This window comes from Neoarius graeffei, chromosome 6 (assembly GCF_027579695.1).
Source record: "Neoarius graeffei isolate fNeoGra1 chromosome 6, fNeoGra1.pri, whole genome shotgun sequence".
In the NCBI taxonomy this organism is placed as follows: domain Eukaryota; kingdom Metazoa; phylum Chordata; class Actinopteri; order Siluriformes; family Ariidae; genus Neoarius; species Neoarius graeffei.
Window position 1 is genome coordinate 7,968,383 of NC_083574.1, and position 20,242 is coordinate 7,988,624.

Consider the following 20,242-nt stretch of genomic DNA (forward strand, 5'->3'; position numbering starts at 1 on the left):
TTAAATGTGTCTGCTTTTGTAATAAAGTACTGAAAGAAAAAGCAAACACAGCATTGCGATTTCTTATCCATCCATATATTAAAAAAAAAAAATCCCTCCCTCCCGACTGAATTTTTTGCTCACCCGGTGGACAGGAAACGGATTTTTTTTTAAGGATGGCCTCAGCTTGTGCCTCTTGAGGTATTCCATTGTAGATTTTGAGGTGTGTTTTGGATCATCGTCTTAGTGTAGGACCCGTCCTCTTTTTAACTTCAACTTTTTTACAGATGGTGTGATGTTTGCTTCCAGAATTTGCTGGTATTTATTCGAATCCATGCTTCCCTCGACCAATGAAATGTGCCCTGTGCCACTGGCCGCAACACAACCCCAAAGCATGATGGATCCACACCCATGCTTCAGAGTCGGAGAGGTGTTCTTTTCCTGGAATTTGGCACCCTTTTTTCTCCAAACATACCTTTGCACATTGTGGCCAAAACGTTCTATTTTGATTTCATCATTCCACAGGACTTGTTTCCAAAATGCATCAGGCTTATTTAGATGTTCATTTGCAAACTTCAGACGCTGAATTTTGTGGCTAGGACGCAGGAACGGTTTTCTTCTGATTGATTGATTGATTTGCTTTATTCCGAACAGTAAAGAAGATATAAAAACAAACAAAAAAAAAACTAAAAATAAAAAATGCAATCATCAAAACATCGTCATAAACAGAATAGCATAGCCACAAGGCAGTAACATAATAATGTTCGGTAAGGATTAGGAAGAAGTAAATAACTTATCAAATCCTAACCCTCTATACCACCGTTAATCAAACATCACTTTCCACAATAAACTGTATATACAAAAGAAAGCAAAATCAACAACAAAAAAATACCAAGACATACCAACATGGTATAATATCGCTCAAATCATTCATATATATATATATATATATATATATATAAGTGCTGTCAAAAATGTCGTGTTATTAACGTGTTAACTTGACTCAATTTTAACGGCGATCATTTTTTTATCGCGAGATTAATGCTCTGTGACATGATGTAGGTTTTTCATAAGCTTTTGAAACTGCCAGGAACTTGGAACAGAGACTTTGCTTAGAAAACCAATAGCAGCTAGACTGTAATGCCACGCCCCGCACAGCCAGAGTCCTCTGCCCTCCCCCCCAAAGAACCAGAGCGGGCAGGGCGCGCTAGTAGAGATGGGATTTATGGCTCTTTGATGGGATCCGCATCTTTGTGATCCGTTCTTTGAAAAGAGCCGTTCAAAAGACTGGCTCATTTGGCTCTTTTTAAATATTTATTCAGTTTTAAGAAGACAGCGTCTAAAGAAGCCAGATCCCTCTGAACTGTAAACTCAATGCTATCCCAGAAATCCTTCCTGTAATATGCAAATTTGGCCGCCTCTGATTGGACAGCGCGACGCATCAACAGGCAGAAAGTGTAAAAGTACAAAATGTGTTAAGTGAGCTGAAACAGTAAAGATCAGATTCAATGCAATATTTATCAACGAACAACTTAAAGTTAATATAATAGTGTACTTTATATTATAATCAAGCATGTCAAGCCTACCGTCACTGTGTAACCTGTCTCTCTGATTAGCCCCGCGCCGGTGCTCGACTTAGGTTTCACTTTGCAGTGGCTGTGTCAAGACGTGTTATGCTTTGCAATAAAACAAAAAAACATTGGTACAAAGCAAGCCTATTCTTTTTTTTTTTTTTATGCTGATAAGAGAATTGCAATGTTTTTTTATGTGACAAAAATGTGCGATTAAATTGTGATTAATCGCGAGTTAACTATGACAGTTGCGACATTAATCGCGATTAAATATTTTAATCGCTTGACAGCACTAAAATATATATATACAAATACTTATGCATATATATATATATATATACACACAATACATATACACCTACCTATAACTATACAATCCATACGTACACAGACACCCATGTCATAATTATGCATATTATATACAATTATGCACTACACACACACACACTTTTTATATAATATATCCGTATGTACCCATACCCACACATATACACTTATATTATCAATAGCATGTTATTGTAATTCCTCCTCCCTATAAAGATCTGTTCCTTATACCTTTTTTTTTTAACTGGTTTATAGTTGTACATTTCATGAGCTCCACATTCAAACTGTTCCATAGCTTTACTCCACAAATAGAAATACTGAACATTTTTAACGTTGTCCGAGCAATGCAAATTTTAAATTTCAATTTCCCCCTAAAATTATAGCCCCCCTCTCTATCCGAGAACATTGTTTGGATATTCCTTGGCACTTTATACTGTAATTCCTTACTTTGTACATTTATTAAGGCAGTTTTATATTCTATAATATCCCTGAATTTTAAACATTTTGAATTTAAGAATAGTGAATTAGTATGACCTCTGTAACCAGCACTATGAATTATTCTTATAGCTCTTTTTTGAAGTATAGTTATTGCATGAAGTGAACATTTTTTTATACGTATTTCCCCACACCACTGAGCAATAATTTAAGTACAGTGAATTACTTCATGATGACTCTCCCATGAAGGTCATATTTGTTCAGGTGTCGCTGCACAGTAGAACAGTGCACCACCACTCCAGGGTCTGCTAAATCTTTCTGAAGGTCTTTTGCAGTCAAACAGGGTTTTTTATTTTATTTGCCTTTCTAGCAATCCAATGAGCAGTTCTTTCAGAAAGTTTTCTTCATCTTCCAGACCTCACCTTGATCTCCACTGTTTCTGTTAACTGCCATTTCTTAATAACATTACAGTCTGAGGAAGCAGCTACCTGAAAACACTTTGCTACGTTCTTGTAGCCTTCTCCTGCTTTGTGAGCGTCAATTATTTTATTATTCAGAATGCGACGGAGTTGCTTAGAGGAGCCCATGGCTGTTGATTTTAGGGACAAGTTTGAGGAGTCAGAGAATTTATACAGCTTTGAAATCTGCATCATCTGAGCTTTCCTAACGAAGAATTTGAACAAGCCACAGCTCAATAAGCTAATTAAGGTCTGGAACCTTGGGAAAAGTTACCTGAGAACTCAAATGTATTGGGGTGCCTGAACTTTCGCATGGTGTTCCTTTTCTTTTTTCACTCTCCAATTGTACAAAACAAAAATAATACACAAATCTTGCAGAAAACGCTGAACAGAAATGTGTCGTCTTTACCTTTATGCCTTTTGGTGATCAGTTCATCTTCTGCTCACTTAACTATTCACAGTAACGGACGTTTTCAGGAAGGGTGCCCAAACTTTTGCATGCCACTGTACAGTGATTAACTTGAGGATCGATTGATCGCGCTTCATGCTAAGTTTCGGTTTTTATTTTCCGTCTTTCTTTTTTCTAACCACTACATTCGTGGTTGTTTGATTAGTTTGTGGAAACATTTGGCCGTCTTGCTCTTATGTAACTGTCGGCTCCTTTTACAGCTTTGTTTTTGGATTGAAGCGTCTGCCAAATTGAAGCGTCGGTCCTTTTTGCTTTGTTTCTGTCAAGCTGTTGAGATGTAGCACCATCTGATCGCCATCTTTTGTCTTTTTCTTTGACAGGAAACAGAGATCGCTTCTGACTGCAACCATGTAAGTGCTCAGATACTCACTCACCTTTCATCTCCTTGAAGTCAGTGTGAATTGCATTAAAGTGCATTTCGTGTCATATATAATGTGTTTTGTGTTTCATAGCCAGATTCTCCGAGCTTAATAAAAAGCCGATTTTGCTTTCTTGATGCAACATAAAAGCGAGCAATTTAATTAAAAATGAATAAATGGTACGACTAATATCGCAATTTTTTTCGCGGTCCAAATTCTGCGCTCTGATTGGCTGGCGAGCGGGTCCATATCCTATGATACGGACCCCAGTTACGGACCTCTGGCGACTCGTTCATTCACGACGACAACAACAAACGTGATAGCATTTTTTTTTTTTTTTTGTCAACATTTTTTTTTTAAATAAGATTTATTTATAAGATTATCAAAAATCTTATAAATTTTTGCCAGCATTTCTCAGGAGAACAGCATTAATTTTACAGCATGGATAGCGACAGTCTTCATAGCAAAAGCGAGTTTTACTACCCTGAGGAAGAAGAAATAAAAGAAAACATTTCGGGAGAAAGCTAAAAACCTCTAACTGTTGCTTACGCCGAGCAAAAACATGGCTGAATCCTGAATGACTCACTTTTGTATAAATAGGGGACTACATAGGCGGCAAAATGTAGGTTTTTCCCTGCCATGGAAGTGCACTTGTATACCGAGGAGGAAGCAATTTGCATTACAGCCATGAATGAGGATTCAAAATGGCGGCTCGGCTCGGTTTTCCCTTTCGGGGGCTCTCGTTTTCTGGTAGAATTTGGTAAAGGAAAAAAAAATTATTATTTATCAGCTTAAGGTCGGTCTGTATGGTGAAATACCGTGACCTTGGGCCTCGGTGAGTACTTTGAAGACCTCGGTCACGGTATTTCACGATACGGACCTCCCAGCTGGTAAATAATGTATATGTATGAATGAAAAGGTAGAAAGCGTTTAGATAATCGTGAGGAATAAAACAATAAGGTTTTTACGATCATTATCCAGCGCACCCTAGTTTGTGTAATTTTTTTGGAGACGTACAGTTAAATGTGTGGATTTATCAGCATGTCACCTAGACACGCCTTTGTTTATGGCAAACTCAATCTGACCTGTGGAACACTTTTTTTTGAATAATGCTCAAGTCCTAGATACGTTTGAGGTCTGAATACTGACGTATGCATCAATTACGGTATATTACATTAAAAACGTTCTCGCTGGTTTTTAGCACCGCTTTTGAAATTATATTTTAATCTTGTGCCACTGGTTTGGCTTTTTTTTTTTTTTTATTCCCCGTCTACAGCTGCTGTGGAACTACAAACTGAACTTGACTACTGATCCCAAGTTCGAGTCTGTAGCAGTTGAAGTGTGCAAAAGTACAATCTCAGAGGTCAGAAACCCTTCTTTTTCCTCCCTTCTCTTCTTTGTATTTAAAATTTTTTACAGAGCCTTTTACTAACTTGGCTTGCTAAGGTGCTTCATTAAAGTGGTGCTGATCCTGCTTGAGAAGGCGAAATATGTTTCTTTTCTCTACTTTTATGTCCTTAATTATATGGCTGAAGTGGTCGTCTTTTTTTTTTTTTTTTTAAATATCCTTTCCAGATTAAAGAATGTGCGGTTGAAGAAAGAGGTAAAGGCTATCTAGTGTCCTGTCTGGTGGATCACCGTGGTAACATCACGGAGTACCAGTGCAACCAGTACATCACGAAGATGACCAGCATCATCTTCAGTGACTATCGCCTCATCTGCGGGTTCATGGACAAGTGTCGAGAGGACATCAACACCCTGCACTGTGGAAGCATCACCACTGGGGAGAAAGTGAGCTCATTTCTGTTCTGTGTGTGTGTTGACCTGTATTGCATCCACGGTGTATTCCTGCTCACACCCAGCGTTCTGATTCCGGATCCATCACAAGCTTGACTAAATTACTGAAAAGGACGCTTGTGAATTTGTGCTTTAACAGGGAAAGACGAGCCTGCGATACAGTGTTAGTTTTAGGTGGCTAATGAGCTATGCTCATTCTAAAATCATCAAATTTAAATGGTGTTTGACGGAGCGAGTAACCATGTTGACGTGACATCATGTGCTGACGTCTCCGTGACTGTCGCAGCATGAATTCCACATCGAGAGGATGTTTTTCTTTGTTTTGTTTTAGTCGGAGGATGGAAGTGAATCTGCTTAATGGATTCGCGGTCTACTTAAACATGCAGTCCAGTTGATTTGTTTCGGTCTTTATTCGACCTGCTTATTTTGTTTTCACAAGCTGGTAACATGGACCGACGGTACACTGGATACGGTTTAGCTTTGCCAGTGCAGAGAACATACTGGCAGCTTACCGAAAGCTCTCAGAACTACGTCTGCCTGCTTTTCTCCGTTCGATGTTATTGATTTTAGCCTGAAAATGTGCGAAAACTCAAGGAAACGTTCGTATCCGTTCACATGGGATATTCGTATTTATTCTATCCGCGGTCATGCACTCTGATTGGCTACTCTACTACAAGGATATCAGCTCGTATACTGGAGTGAGTAGAGAAAAACAAAATGGCGGCGCGTGTTGCTGAACCAACCGAGGACGAAATAAAAACTCTACTCGAGAACAAAACCCCACAAAATTATTTAAAAGAAACCGAAATGGCAGAGACTCGTTCCCCGCCCCCAGTAATCTCCTGTTCCATACTCCAGCCCAGTCGGTGGCAGTAACACCACTGACGTTAAGTTGGTTTGCTAACTGCTGAAAAACCCTAAAAAAAGAAGAAACCTCCCACCAAAAAAAAGGCAAGAAAATTTGGAGTAAAATATTTGTTGGTAAGATTGTTTTGGGTTTTTTTTTTTTAATTTATCAAATTTGCAAAAAATAATAATGCTCTGTTTCTCAAAATCCAGTGAATGTGGATAGAATAAAACAGTTATTCGACTCAATCTCGTTGTACATGGATTATAGCCGACTCGGTGCTACGCGCCTCATCGGCTATCCGCTCGTACGACTCGATTTCATGGAATAATTTTTATTTATTTATTTGTTTAAACCATGTGTAAATTTTTTGGGGGGGCTTTTTTCACCTTTATTGGATAGGACAGTGTAGAGACAGGAAATGAGCGGGAGAGAGAGACGGGGAGGGATCGGGAAATGACCTCGGGCCGGAATCGAACCCGGGTCCCCGGATTTATGGTATGGCGCCTTATCCACCTGAGCCACAACGCCCCCAACCATGTGTAATTTTTAAAGGAATCCGTAACTGTTCTGCTCATAACGTTTAATGTTGTTATTTCTCCAGATAATGCTAAAATCGGGAAAAATTCTGGTCATATGCGGCTGCGTGCCTCTGTTCAAACGGCGCTCCTGTCGAACAGGAAGTTCCTGTATTACCTGTGTGATCTTCATTTCGTTTCTCCCTCAGGACCTGCACTCTCAAGGTGAGGTCATTGCGTGTCTGGAGAAGGCTGTGGTTCGAGAAGCGGAGCAGCAAGACAAGGTTCACCAAATCCGAGACGAGTGCAAGAAGGCCATCATGCGAGTGGCCGAGCTCTCGTCTGACGACTTCCATCTGGACCGCTACCTCTACTTTTCCTGTCGGGATGATCGAGAGCGGTTCTGTGAAAACGTACACACACTTCTTCTTACTTTTCTCACTCTGAATAAGATCCGCAGTGCATCCAAGGGCTAAGTCGAGATGATTGATTTGATTTTGACTGCTGCTGCGTTTAGCTCTGGAATTAAATCCGTTATTGTAGAGAAATAACCGACGCACTTGCAGTGTGTGTGTGAGGAGATCAAGCCGTTCCAGGAATGCAGGACGTCAGTTTTGAAGCTTCATTATTAATAATAAACGTGTTTTCTTTGTTGCAGACCCAAGTTGGAGAAGGAAGGGTTTACAAATGTCTGTTCAACCACAAATTTGAGGACGCGATGTCTGAAAAGGTAGGCTGTTCATCTTCATGTGCAGCAGCGAAGCCGAATAAGAGTTTGGATTTGCACGCCACGCCGAACGCGGCTCTAAAATAGTGAGGCAGCACTATGCAGAGAAATATCCGAGTGATCCACATAACTGCTACATACACAGCCTGAAAAAATCCACAGGAATGTTTATGGCAAACAGATCGCGGTGTGTGTTTGTGTGTGGAGTCTAAATAAGCACGTCTGTCCGCAGTGCAGAGACGCCCTGACCACGAGGCAGAAACTGATCGCTCAGGACTATAAGGTCAGTTACTCTCTGGCGAAAGCGTGCAAGGCTGACCTCCGTAAATACCGCTGCAGCCTGGACGCCAACATGCCCCGAGCTCGAGAGGCGAGACTGTCGTACTTGCTGCTCTGCCTGGAGTCTGCAGTTCACCGAGGTCTGTGTGTTTTTCAGTCATTTCAAAACAATATGGCTGTTTAGACGACCTGAAATTAAAGCTGACCTTCCACGCCATCATAATCATCATCAGCAGCAGCATGTTTATATATATTTAAAAAAAAAAAAAAACTACCACAATTAAAAACTCCCATCACTTCCTCTGACATGGGTGGTGGTGCTGATGTTACAGGAACAGAGCCGCCCTCTGTGAACATCTGCGGTCTCGGATTTGCATCCGACTGGCCGTTTCAAGTGATTTAAATCCTCTAAAAATGTTCGTGTGAAGCTCTGGGGAGAAAACAACTTCTATTTAACGATTATTCCATGAAATCAAGTCGTACATGAGCTGATGGCCGACGAGGCGCATAGCACCGAGTCGGCTATAAGCCACGTATGACGAGATTGACTGACTGGAATAACGGTTTTATTCTATCCACATTCACTGGATTTTGAGAAACTGGGCATTTTTTTAAAAAAAATTATTATTTTTTGCAAATTCAATAAATAAAAACGTTATACAAAATCCTTTCCACTCAGGTGGGCTTCTTAACCTATCGATGGTTGCACGGGGGGGGGTTGTTTTCCAGTAGATTTTATTTCGTCCTCTGTTGGTTCAGCACCACGCTCCGCCATTTTGTTTTTCTCTACTCACGGGCAGTGTTGGGAGTAACGCGTTACAAAAGTAACGAATTACTGTAATGCATTGCTTTTTGCAGTAACGCAGTAATGTAAGGCATTATAGAAAAAATTTGGTAATATTTTACTCGGTAGAAATGTCAGTAACGTGCGTTACAATGCATTTTTAACCTGGAATGAAGTGCTGGTTTTTTTTTTTCCTTCATACAAATTCGCCAAAATCACCACGAGATCAGCAGAGGTGAAACGTCTGCACAAAATGTTTCGCTTCCTTTTCCTTTCGGCTAGTCGGACAGGAGAGAGAGATGAGCGAACCTGCAGCTGATCTAACGACGGATAGCACATTCTCCATATGGGCACACGCCCATTACTTTAAGTTTGTGAAAAATAAGGATGTGAAGAACATCGTAGTCAAATGCACTTTGTGCGCTAAACCTAAAGAACTGTCCACTTCCTGAAATAGCACCAGTAATTTAATTAAACATTTACATGAAGTTAGCAAGGAAGCAAGCGGAGGATGAGAGTGGCGATAAAATCACAAAGCAGCTAAAATTAACGTTCTGCCGCTCTGAGATGTTCCTTCAGCCTCAGGAGGTTAGGAGACTTGTGGCGGAGTATGTTGTTGAAGATATGCTGACAGTTTGTTTACATTTTTGTCCTGTATAACTGAGTTTTTTTTTTTTTTTTTTTTCCCTCTCCCCTCTGGTCGGAAGTCAGACTAAAGTGACTGAGCTGCCTTTCCTTCGAGGGCTAATATGCCTAAGCACTTCAATATCATTAAAAGCACTTTGAGACTGGGTAGCGTCATATAGCTAATAGTCATTGTCTAGCTGTGATTTAAAAGGCGTGTTTTTTTTTGTTTGTTTTTTTTCCAGGCCAGTTTTATTGTAGGCTACGATTTGCCATAATATGTTCATTTTTGTTAAATTTCTGAAATGGAGTCATATCCCTTAGGGCAGGGGTGGCCAACCAGTTGGAGACCAAGAGCCACATTTTTTATTGTATTACCGCAAAGAGCCACATCATACACATGGGCACACGAACATCCCTTCCTCTCTCTCTCTCTCTCTCACACACACACACACACACACACACACACACACACACACACACCTCTGCTCAGCCAGATTAATAGTAAATGTCACACACCAACATATTTACTCCTACAGCACTAAGACCACAGGCTGAGGCCAGTCATTTTTAACAATGAACATTGTGTGCACTTAGTATGCATGCTGCTTAGTGGGACTCATGGCATTACCAAAAAAAAAAGCCACACCATACACATGACCGCACATGAACATCGCCCCCCCCTCCCTCACAGACACACACGCTCAAGCACGCACCTCTGCTCAGCCAGATTAATAGTAAATGTCACACACCAACATGAGAGAAATTTACTCCTTCAGTCAGTACTAATACCACAGGCCAGTCATTTACAGCAATCAATATTGTGTGCACTTACTATGCATGTTGCTTAGTGGGACTTCTGACATTCCTTGCCTTGAACAATCCTCTTCAAATCTGGCTTGTATTCCGTCGTTGCCACTCGAAGCAGTTCTTTCACATGGGTGTCAGTCAGAACAGAACGATGCTTTGACTTCACGTGTTTCATGGTAGAGAACACAGACTCGCAGACGTATGTTGACCCAAACATTGACAGTATCTTAAGCGCAGCCCGTTTCACATTCGGGTATTTTTCCAATGGCACACTTTTCCAAAACTCAATGGTGCCTTCCTTCAAAACAGGTTTCAGTTGGTCTTCCTCACGAAGATCGATCATCTCCAACTCAGCCGCAGCCTCATCCGTGACTAGCGGGGCTTTCAAACAGTCCGTCTCCGCATTGAATGGGTCGACGAGGAACGTAACCTGTGGCCTTTTCAGTTGTATATCACGGAACCAGGTTACAAAGCTTTCGTGCAGGTTTTCAATTAGTGTTGCATATCTGGCTCCTTGCTTATTCAGGGAGGCGGGAAGCTTTGAAATGAGCTAATGACGACTGACATATAAGGCAGAATGGCTTGCCATTACGTTCAACAAAAAAGTATAAACTCTCCCACTCTGTTAAAAATGTCCCATGTTCGTCTTCATATTTTAGTTTTGCTGTGCATTTTTTCATTGCCATTTTGAGAGGCTACTTGACACAAGATACACCTTGCCCAAAAACTTAGCGATTATCTCACGCACATGCGCATTTGACATGACCTGAAAATACCGTAATATACCCAAGCAAAGCGAAGATGCATTTGACGAAAATACCATACTGAACTCAAGCAAAGCGCACACGCACATTAAAAAAAAAACACAAACACAAACTTCGATATGAACGTAAGAGCCGCATGACACCGGGCAAAGAGCCGCATGCGGCTCGCGAGCCGCGGGTTGGCCACCCAAGCCTTAGGGCTAATCTTCTTTTTTTTTTTTTTTTTTTTTTTTTTTTTTTTAATGAAGCATAAGCTATGCTTAATACTGTAAACTTGAAAACAATAAAGGCATAGAAATGCTAATTTTGTATCCTGTCATATCTTTAGACATTACAATACAGTTCAATTAATGTTAATATGAATAGGCCTGGCGGCACGGTGGTGTAGTGGTTAGCGCTGTCGCCTCACAGCAAGAAGGTCTGGGTTCGAGTCCCGTGGCCAGCGAGGGCCTTTCTGTGCGGGGTTTGGATGTTCTCCCCATGTCCGCGTGGGTTTCCTCCGGGGGCTCCGGTTTCCCCCACAGTCCAAAGACATGCAGGTTAGGTTAACTGGTGACTCTAAATTGACTGTAGGTGTGAATGTGAGTGTGAATGGTTGTCTGTGTCTATGTGTCAGCCCTGTGATGACCTGGCGACTTGTCCAGGGTGTACCCCGCCTTTCGCCCGTAGTCAGCTGGGATAGGCTCCAGCTTGCCTGCGACCCTGTAGAACAGGATAAAGCGGCTAGAGATAATGAGATGAGATGAATAGGCCTAAAGTTACAGTATTTCTATCACAATTTGCCAGACTTTCACCTTTTGTCTGTTCTTGCGATGATTGTTCCTTGTATTGTGCCATGAGCCGTCACTGTGGCTATTATATTCTACTGTTTTTAACCATAAGCCTAGCTCAGTCAGATACCACATCACCTTCCACTGGATGTGTGATGAGCTACATTTAGATTGCCAAATCCATACTTCCAGTTATTTTGGTGAGAGTAACTTAAAAGTAATGCAATAGTAGTGTAATGCCTTACATTTTAAATATTGTAATGTAACTAATTACTTTAAAATGACAGTAACAAGTAATAATGCAAAACATTTTCGAAGTAACTTGCCCAACACTGCTCACGGGATATGAGCTGATAGCCTAGTAGTAGAGTAGCCAATCTGAGCACGATTGATCATATCCAGTGAACGTGGATAGAATAATTCGTGTTATCCAAGTCCTGATAATCATTTGGTTTTGTGTAGCTTTTTGGGTTTTTAGAGCTCAGCTACGATGAAGGAAGTAAGCAGTTCCTCCGTTTACGAATGCTGCGTTCCAGCGTTCAGCTTGATTCGCTCACGCTAGACTTCAACACTGAAGCGCAGAAGTTAGCTGATTTTCTGTTTGTACTCCAGGACGCACGGTGAGCGGAGACTGTCAGGGCGAGATGCTGGACTACAGGCACATGCTGATGGAGGATTTCTCTCTGAGCCCCGAGATCGTGCTGCACTGCCGGGGCGAGATCGAGGCTCACTGCTCCGGCCTGCACCGTAAGGGAAGAACCCTGCACTGTCTCATGAGGGTGGGCCGAGGAGACAAGGGGCCGATGGACAGCCACTGCCAGAGCGCGGTAAGCACTCGGGCTATGAAACCGTGTGTGTGTGTGTGTGAATAATGATGGTTTTAATAACTGGATGAGTATTTTTGGCTTATTCATTTTCACCTGACTTCCTTATGTCGTCTCATTTGTATAATTAAAATCCGCAACTGTTTCTACTTGTGTGCGCGCTGCAGCTCCAGGCACTCGTCCAATCTGCTGACCCTGGTGCTGATTACCGCATTGACCGGGCTCTCAATGAAGCGTGCGAGTCTGTAATACAGACAGCTTGCAAACACATCCGCAATGGAGATCCCATGTGAGTTCAGCTAACTGTCTGTCAAACTGACAAAAAAAAAATCACAAGTGGATCAAAGCCAACTGTCTCACGTTGCGTGTGTGCCCTTCATCCGGTTACAGGCTGCAGTACTGGTGTAAATTCTCTCTCTGTCTCTCTCTCTCTGTGTGTGTATGTGTGTGTGTGTGTGTGTGTGTGTATATATATATAAAATATATCTAGGATCCTCTCGTGTCTAATGGAGCATCTCTACACGGAAAAGATGGTCGAGGACTGCGAGCACAGGCTGCTGGAGCTGCAGTACTTTATCTCCAGAGACTGGAAGTGAGTCACCTAATGACCTCTAATCCAGTGTACAAAAGATCTTTTTCAGCAAAGTGAACCTGGTATGAGTAAGAGCTCGAGTGATGTGTGCGAAATGTTTCCCCATATTGTGGTTGTCTGAAAGCATAATTATTAAAGACTACGTTCACACTGCAGGCTGAAGTGACTCAAATCCGATTTTTTCGCCCATATGTGACCTGTATCCGATCTTTTATTGACAATATGAACGAGACAGATCCGATTTTTTTCCAATCCGACCCAGGCCGTTTGATTATGTGGTCCTAATTCCGATTCCTATCCGCTCTTTTCATATGCGACTTCAGTCTGAACCGCCAGGTCGCATTCATCCGACTTGCACGTCATCAACAAGCCACAAACGTCACTATTCTGCGCTGAAGTAGGCGGCGGGTCTCTCAAAAAAAGTTAAAACAACATGGCTTTGATGTTCCTTTGAACGGAGGTTGCAGTCACTACCCCGCAGAACGCCTGAGCCAAAACCCTTGCCCTCTTCCTTCTCAACCTCCTCCTTAACATCAGGCTATTGTGCATGTTCTGGCTGCGTCGCAACAAGAACTGCATCATCGCCAGGTACTCCATGCTGCCTACTGCAGGGATGAGAATTTTCCGCCGATCGGCGGATTTCCGACTTTTTCAGACCAAAATGATCGTTTTTGAGATCAATGTAAATCCGTTGAGAAATTTTCGGGGGGGTATGAGATTAACGATCTGTGGTCACCTTATAACGCAGACATCCCAAGTCTCCCAGAACTTCCGGGAGTCTCCTGCATATTGATAGAAGCGAGCAAGAGCGTGCACGCGCAACATTAAGGTCTGCATCACGCATCTTAGAATGTGCGCGCGCAAGGGAGACTGTGTGCAGTGTTGCCAGATATTGCTGACGTTTTCCATCCCAAAATATGTTCAAAACCCGCCAAAATGCACTTAAAACCACCCAATGTGGCAACACTGCCTGTGTGCCTGTTCATGTAGCGCATGCCAGACAAAGAGCATCCTGATTGGGTTACTCAGCAAAATAAGCCAATCAGCTTTCAGTGTGGGCGGGCTTTTATCCCTTTTCTCGAGGACCGACCGGCATAGCAGAGAGAGAGCGCGCGCCCCAAAAAACGAAAGTACAAAACCCACTTCAGCTCAGATTACACAAAAGAATCTCCCTGTCTAATAAGGGTAGAAAATAATGACAGTTTCGCGCGATGTACTGTTTGCAGCAGTGGTTTCAGCATTGCCCATGGTGGCTTAAATGATTGTAAAGGACATGTTGAGGTGAGGAGTGTCATTTCATGTGCATTATAGGTCTACAACAGGCTGGCATGAAAAGACCAAACTTATTGAAGATTTCCGTAAAGTAGCAATGTATGAATATACATCATATATATCAAATACACGTCATATATAAGTGTGTATCTTTTTATAAATGAGGTTAGCTTGTCTAATGTAGCATGTTGGGGAAAATCATAGTGTCATATCTATATTCCTGATAAAATTTTAGGTATGATACCGTGTATAACTCTCCTACTTATTGCTCATTTCATGGGGGGGAATTGCTGGGATGTGCCGCGCGGGAGCGTCTGCCCACATTTTTTTAGGCCGAGATGAACTTATAGTTTTTGATTTAAAAAATTTTTTCCAATTTGTAATGCCCATTGTACATGCCTGTTCTTTAACTCAAAATCACCATCTCGATCTTCAAATTGCCCGTATGGTATATGCATTACATTACACAACATCCTGTCCAGATAAAACCTAGTTAGTCCACACAACAGTTGAAAGGGAAGTGATGAGTGATGTTGAATGTTGCCTGCTTAATATGCAAGACTTCCTGCTACCATGATAACATCAGAAGAAAGCTTCAGAGAATTATATGACAGAAGTTTTTTTCTGGTTTGCACTTCATTGTAAAGGATTAGAGTATTCAAAGGCATGAATAGCAAAAATGCAGAAATATAATACTGTAGAGCTCGTTTATATTAAAAGGTGCATTGATTTTTTTGAAATCATCAAATGTGAATTGATTAAAAACAAGTCTCTTGTACCATATTAATCATTTTCACCTGGGAGTCCACCAAGAAGGGGAATTTATTTCCAAATACACTGCAACTTTTTGCTGATAAAATTAATGGTTTTGGGGTAAATAAATAAACAAATAAATAATAGCCAAAAATCATTAGCCCCTGGAACCCCTGGGCCATGGGCCCCGCCCTGGTTTTTTCAGACTTTTTAAATATTTTTCATTCTCATCCCTGCTACTGTCATACACAGGAAACTTTAGGTTACTTCCGTAAACACTGGCCATGCTCACTGCGTGTGACGTCGTCGTATCCTGCAATGCGCATGTGGAACACTTTTAGGTCGCTTTTCGTTCATACTGAGGATCACATACAAGTCGTATATATTTGTTAATGTGAACGACCTCACACAAAAATCGGATTTCACAAAAAAATCGGAATTGAGCATTAAGCCTTGCAGTGTGAACGTAGTGTAAGAAGTGACAGATACAGTAAAGCTCCTCAAGACGCATCATGAGCTGGTTATGATGGAGATAATGAGCAAATATGACTTTATAACGGGACTGATGATCTGTACATATTAACTGAGTGGGCGGGCCGGACAGGAAAACATCTGGCCCAAGGTCATGCCGTATGGACCGGGCGCAGCAAGGACCATCCATACGAATGACCAAGAGCCAAATATTTTCCCGTCTGGCCCGCCCACTCGGTCAAGAAGCATTTTATCATATGGCTTTTTTTTTTTTTTTTTAAACTGACATACACAGTGGAAAATGATGAACAACAGCGTGCGAAAAACGAACCGACTGATTTTTATTTGATTGACCGCAATCCATTTATATGCTGAATCACCTTTGCTCAAGTTTGAATTCTGTAAAATACAACCGACTTGACTGTTTTCTCGAAATGAAAACGATTTTAGGAGAACATCGTTAGTAAAAGTCAGTTCAAACTCGGGGGGAGTTCATGGAGACAACCGGCCTATTAAGTCTGCACAAAAGAACTTTGATTTGAAAACAAAATAGTCACATCATTCAGTCTGTGTCCGATAAATCATTCGGCTGATAAAATTCACTTTCACTGTGCTCAGTTCTGTCGCTCATTTTTCAAAGTAACAATTCTGAGCAAAATGAAAGCGAGCGAAACTGGTCCGGGGCCGCGTGTGGTTTTTTTATTTTATTTTTTCCCCCAGTCAGAGTTAAAAAAAAAAAAATCCGTATCTGTCCAGTCACATGAGTTTTCCCAATGGTTTTATTAAGAATGTGTGAGGGTCCATACGGGTCATATGATAATGGGCCTTATTTTTTTCGCGGTGCGGTTTCCATCAAATCCTGCGCTCTGATTGGCTGGCGAGCGGGTCTGTATCCTATGGTACAGACCCCAGTTACGGACCTCCGGCGGCTCGCTCGTTCACAACAAGAAGAAGCATGGTAGCATTTTTTTTTTTTGTCAACATTTATCTTTTTTTTTTTTTTTTTTTAAATAAGATTTATTTATAGGATTATCAAAAATCTTATAAATTTTTGGAGCATTTTTGAGAAAAGCATTAATTTTACAGCATGCATAGCGATAATGACAGTGTTCACAGCGAAAGCGAGTTTTACTACCCTGAGGAAGAAGAAATAAAATAAAACATTTCAGGAGAAAGCTAAAAACCTCTAACTTGCTAACGCCGAGCAAAAACATGGCTGAATCCTGAATGACTCCTATTTGTATAAATAGGGACTACATAGGTGGCAAAATGTAGTTTTTTTTCCCTGCCATGGAAGTGCACTTGTATACCGAGGAGGAAGCCATTTGCATTACAGCCGTGAATGAGGATTCAAAATGGCGGCTCAGCTCGGTTTTCCTTTTCGGGCGCTCTCATTTTCTGTTAGAATTTGGTAAAGAAAAAAATATATTATTTACCAGCTTAAGGTCGGTCCGTATGGTGAAATACCCTGACCTCGGCCCAGAGGGCCTCGCTCAGTACTTTTCAAGACCTCGGTCACAGTATTTCACAATACGGACCTCCCAGCTGGTAAATAACACGTATTTATCTATTGGGTTTTTTTTTTTTAATATAAATCCCCCGCTGGCCAAAAGGCCCGAAGGGGGATTTATGTCGTGGCAATGTCTGTCTGTCCGTCCCAGGAAAGGGTGCTCACCTTCTGAAATCAACTCCTCTCACAATTTTTGGAGGAATTTCACAAAACTTGGCAGGATTCTTTGTTATATGTCGGTAATACGCGGATTGTAATTTTGTTAAATTCGGTCGCTTTTTACCAGAGTTACAGCCCTTGATTTAACAAAATTTATAATTTGACAATTTTGTGAGTGTTTTCCTTCTGAAATCAACTCTGTTCACAATTTGTGGAGGAATTTCACCAAACTTAGCAAAAGGCTTTGTTGTATGTTGGTAATATGCATATTGTTTTGTTCAATTTGGTCGCATTTTACCAGAGTTGCAGCCCTTAATAAACTTGTACTTTTCACAAATTTCCTGAAGGTGTGCTCGCCTTCTGACATCAACTCCTCTCTCAATTTTTGGACGAATTTCTCGAAGCTTGGCAAAAGACCTTGTTATATGACGGTAATACACATATTGCAATTTTAATTTCGTTTGTGAACATTTTCCCAGAGCTTTGACCCTTGATCAAATAACTTTGACAGTTTCATGAGGGTGTACGTTCTTCTGAAATCAACTCCTCTCACAGTTTATGGAGGAATTTCACACAACTTGGCAAAAGGCTTTGTTAGATGATGGTTATACGCATATTGAAATTTCGTTTAGTATGGGTAAATTTTATCAGAGTTATGCCCTTGATTATTAAAGGTCTCATTGCATCGTTTTTTTCACTAATTGTGTGGTGGTCTCTAGTATGAATGAATGCCCTGTGAGTTGGTTTTGGTGAAAGAAAAAAAAAATGCTGTGGTTCTCCTGTTTCAGGCTGTTCTAGTTTGGTGGAAGAGTGGGTGGCGGGAGAACGACAGGATTTCAGCTCTTACTCATTAATATTCATGACATGTAAACGTGTTACCTCCTGATTGGCTAACAGCACTGTGACGCTACCTCCAGTGAGTCAGAACAAGCGGATGTGGCTGTCTTTGTTTTGATTGGCTATTATGGTCTCGACATCGATGTTTTGACCAATAACAATGTAGATAACACGAATTTTACATCACATTCAACGAGATTTAAACGAGACTAAAGATGGCGACTTACAAATAATGTGTAAACATCGTTGGAGTTAATAAAGTTTGAACAGCATGAAGGAACATACCCCAACCCCCCGAAATTAATAAAAAAAAATTCTCAACGGATTTGGCATAATATAAAAGGGTCGTTTTTTTACTCAGAAAAAGCAGAAATCTGCCGAAAAGTGGAAAACTCTCAACCCTGTCTAGCTTGTGACCATGGCATGCATGCTAACGTGGAGAATATGAACATGCTATTTTGTAACAAAAACCTTCGAACAAAAAGTTCGTTTTACTTACAGCTTGTGAGCTGGTGGTCGATTGTCTTGACTACAGATCCAAGTATTAAAAACAACCTCGAAGCAAAACCACTACTGAAAGCACCGAAGTTTGAAAAGTCACTGTGGTTGAAATGATCAGGACACAGTACTAACGCTGCATTATACTTCGCTGGTGGCGGTCCAAAGATAAATTCCAACCATTTCTTCTTCAGCTCTTCTATCTTGCAACGTTGCTCCGCTTGGGTTTCATTTCTATCGGCGGCTCCAGCCTGACTTTGGATGCTTGTAACTCGGGCAGGGGAGGTTCCAGCCTCCCCAAACTTGACAGCCAGAGACCTCTGCCCTCTCCCCAACGAACCAGCACTGCCAGGGCGGGCTTGCCCCATGCCTCGGCATGCAATTTGCCCCGAAGCGAGCCGCGGCGCTCCGCTTAGGTTTCATTTCTATCGGCGGCTCCAGCCTAACTTTGGACGCTCGTAACTCGGGCAGGGGAGGTCCCAGCCTCCCCAAACTTGGCAGCCAGCGACCTCTGCCCTCTCCCCAACGAGCCAGCACTGCCAGGGCGGGCTAGCCCCGCACCTCGGGACGTAAATCGCCCCGAGGCGAGCCGCGGCGCTCCGCTTAGGTTTCGTTTCTGTTGGCGACTCCAGCCCGACTTTGAACGCTCGTAACTCGCACAGGGGAGGTCCCAGTCTCCCCAAACCTGCAACGTTGATGTGTTACTGCCACAAATAACACAGGCACGAACTTGTTCAGACATGTTTTCAACTTGCTGTTAGGTCATCTTCGTTAGCTACTGACGAGATGGGCTCTGCAATCTCTCTTCGCGCTTAAATCCAAACTTTCTTCCCATGGACGGTCGCAAGCCAAGGTGGGCGAGGCCATGAATACTAATTTCCGAAGTGACGCAAGTTCGTAGGTCTTTTTCAGATCCGTTTGTTTTTCCAACTATTTTCTTTCATAAGCTAATACAGGGAATGGGAGTGGAATTACATTTTCACATGCAGCATGCGTATGCAACTCGGAGTGAACTATGGTATTTCAAAAAGAGCCAGTATTAAACGTTTTTGGTGGAAGGGCACCTTTAACCAACTTATACTTTTTGGCAATTTCATCAAGGTGTGCTTGCTTTCTGAAATCAACTTCCCTCACAGTTTTTCTTATCCTCCGCTGGCTGAAAGGCCCGAAAGGGGATTATGTCTTGGCGATGTCCGTCCCAGGAAGGGTCCTCGCCTTCTGAAATGAACTCCGCTCACAATTTTTGGAGGAATTTCACAAAACTTGGCAGGATTCTTTGTTATATGTCGGTAATATGCATATTGCAATTTCATTCAATTCAGTCACATTTTACCAGAGTTATGGCATCAGCTTCCCTCGATATTGTGCTCTCGGAGTGCTCTTGGAATACTTAAAATGTATTCCAGATTTCCCAATGTTTCAGGAACGCTGGTTTTCTGTGTACTTTGTGTTTTTGAACGAACGAATTCCAATCAGGTATACAGTTCAAGGTGCGTGCACCTCACAGCACGTTTGCATTTCGTCACACCCACAGAACTCCTATAAAAGGTAAAGCTCAGAAGGACAAAATGAAGACCAAATGGAAAACGAAATGGGATTTCTCCGAAGCGAAATGCAGTTTTGGCTCCCAGCATGGTACCATTGTAGCACCTGAAAAGTCCAAAATCTGCAGACAAATTTACGGAAAAGTTGGATGAGGTGTGAATTAATTGAGGGTGAAGAAAAGCTGTCTACACCGTATCCAGGTGATCATGGACACCAAGAACACCACAAAGAGACACGGTCATGTTTAATTGCTGCCTGTCAGTCTC

General features: G+C 41.8%; 1 protein-coding gene across 3 annotated transcripts in view; it reads left to right on the forward strand.

Annotated features, from left to right (window-relative positions):
* The window catches only part of glg1b (golgi glycoprotein 1b), a 136,435-nt gene that overhangs the window by 60,786 nt on the left and 55,407 nt on the right, over nt 1-20,242 (forward strand). For all 3 annotated transcript variants that reach the window (XM_060923257.1, XM_060923258.1, XM_060923259.1), the window contains exons 2-10: nt 3,557-3,586; nt 4,872-4,958; nt 5,171-5,386; nt 6,967-7,170; nt 7,416-7,487; nt 7,717-7,903; nt 12,128-12,342; nt 12,507-12,628; nt 12,830-12,931. In XM_060923257.1, the coding sequence (XP_060779240.1) occupies nt 3,557-3,586; nt 4,872-4,958; nt 5,171-5,386; nt 6,967-7,170; nt 7,416-7,487; nt 7,717-7,903; nt 12,128-12,342; nt 12,507-12,628; nt 12,830-12,931 (1,235 nt within the window). The remainder of the gene's footprint in view (nt 1-3,556; nt 3,587-4,871; nt 4,959-5,170; nt 5,387-6,966; nt 7,171-7,415; nt 7,488-7,716; nt 7,904-12,127; nt 12,343-12,506; nt 12,629-12,829; nt 12,932-20,242) is intronic.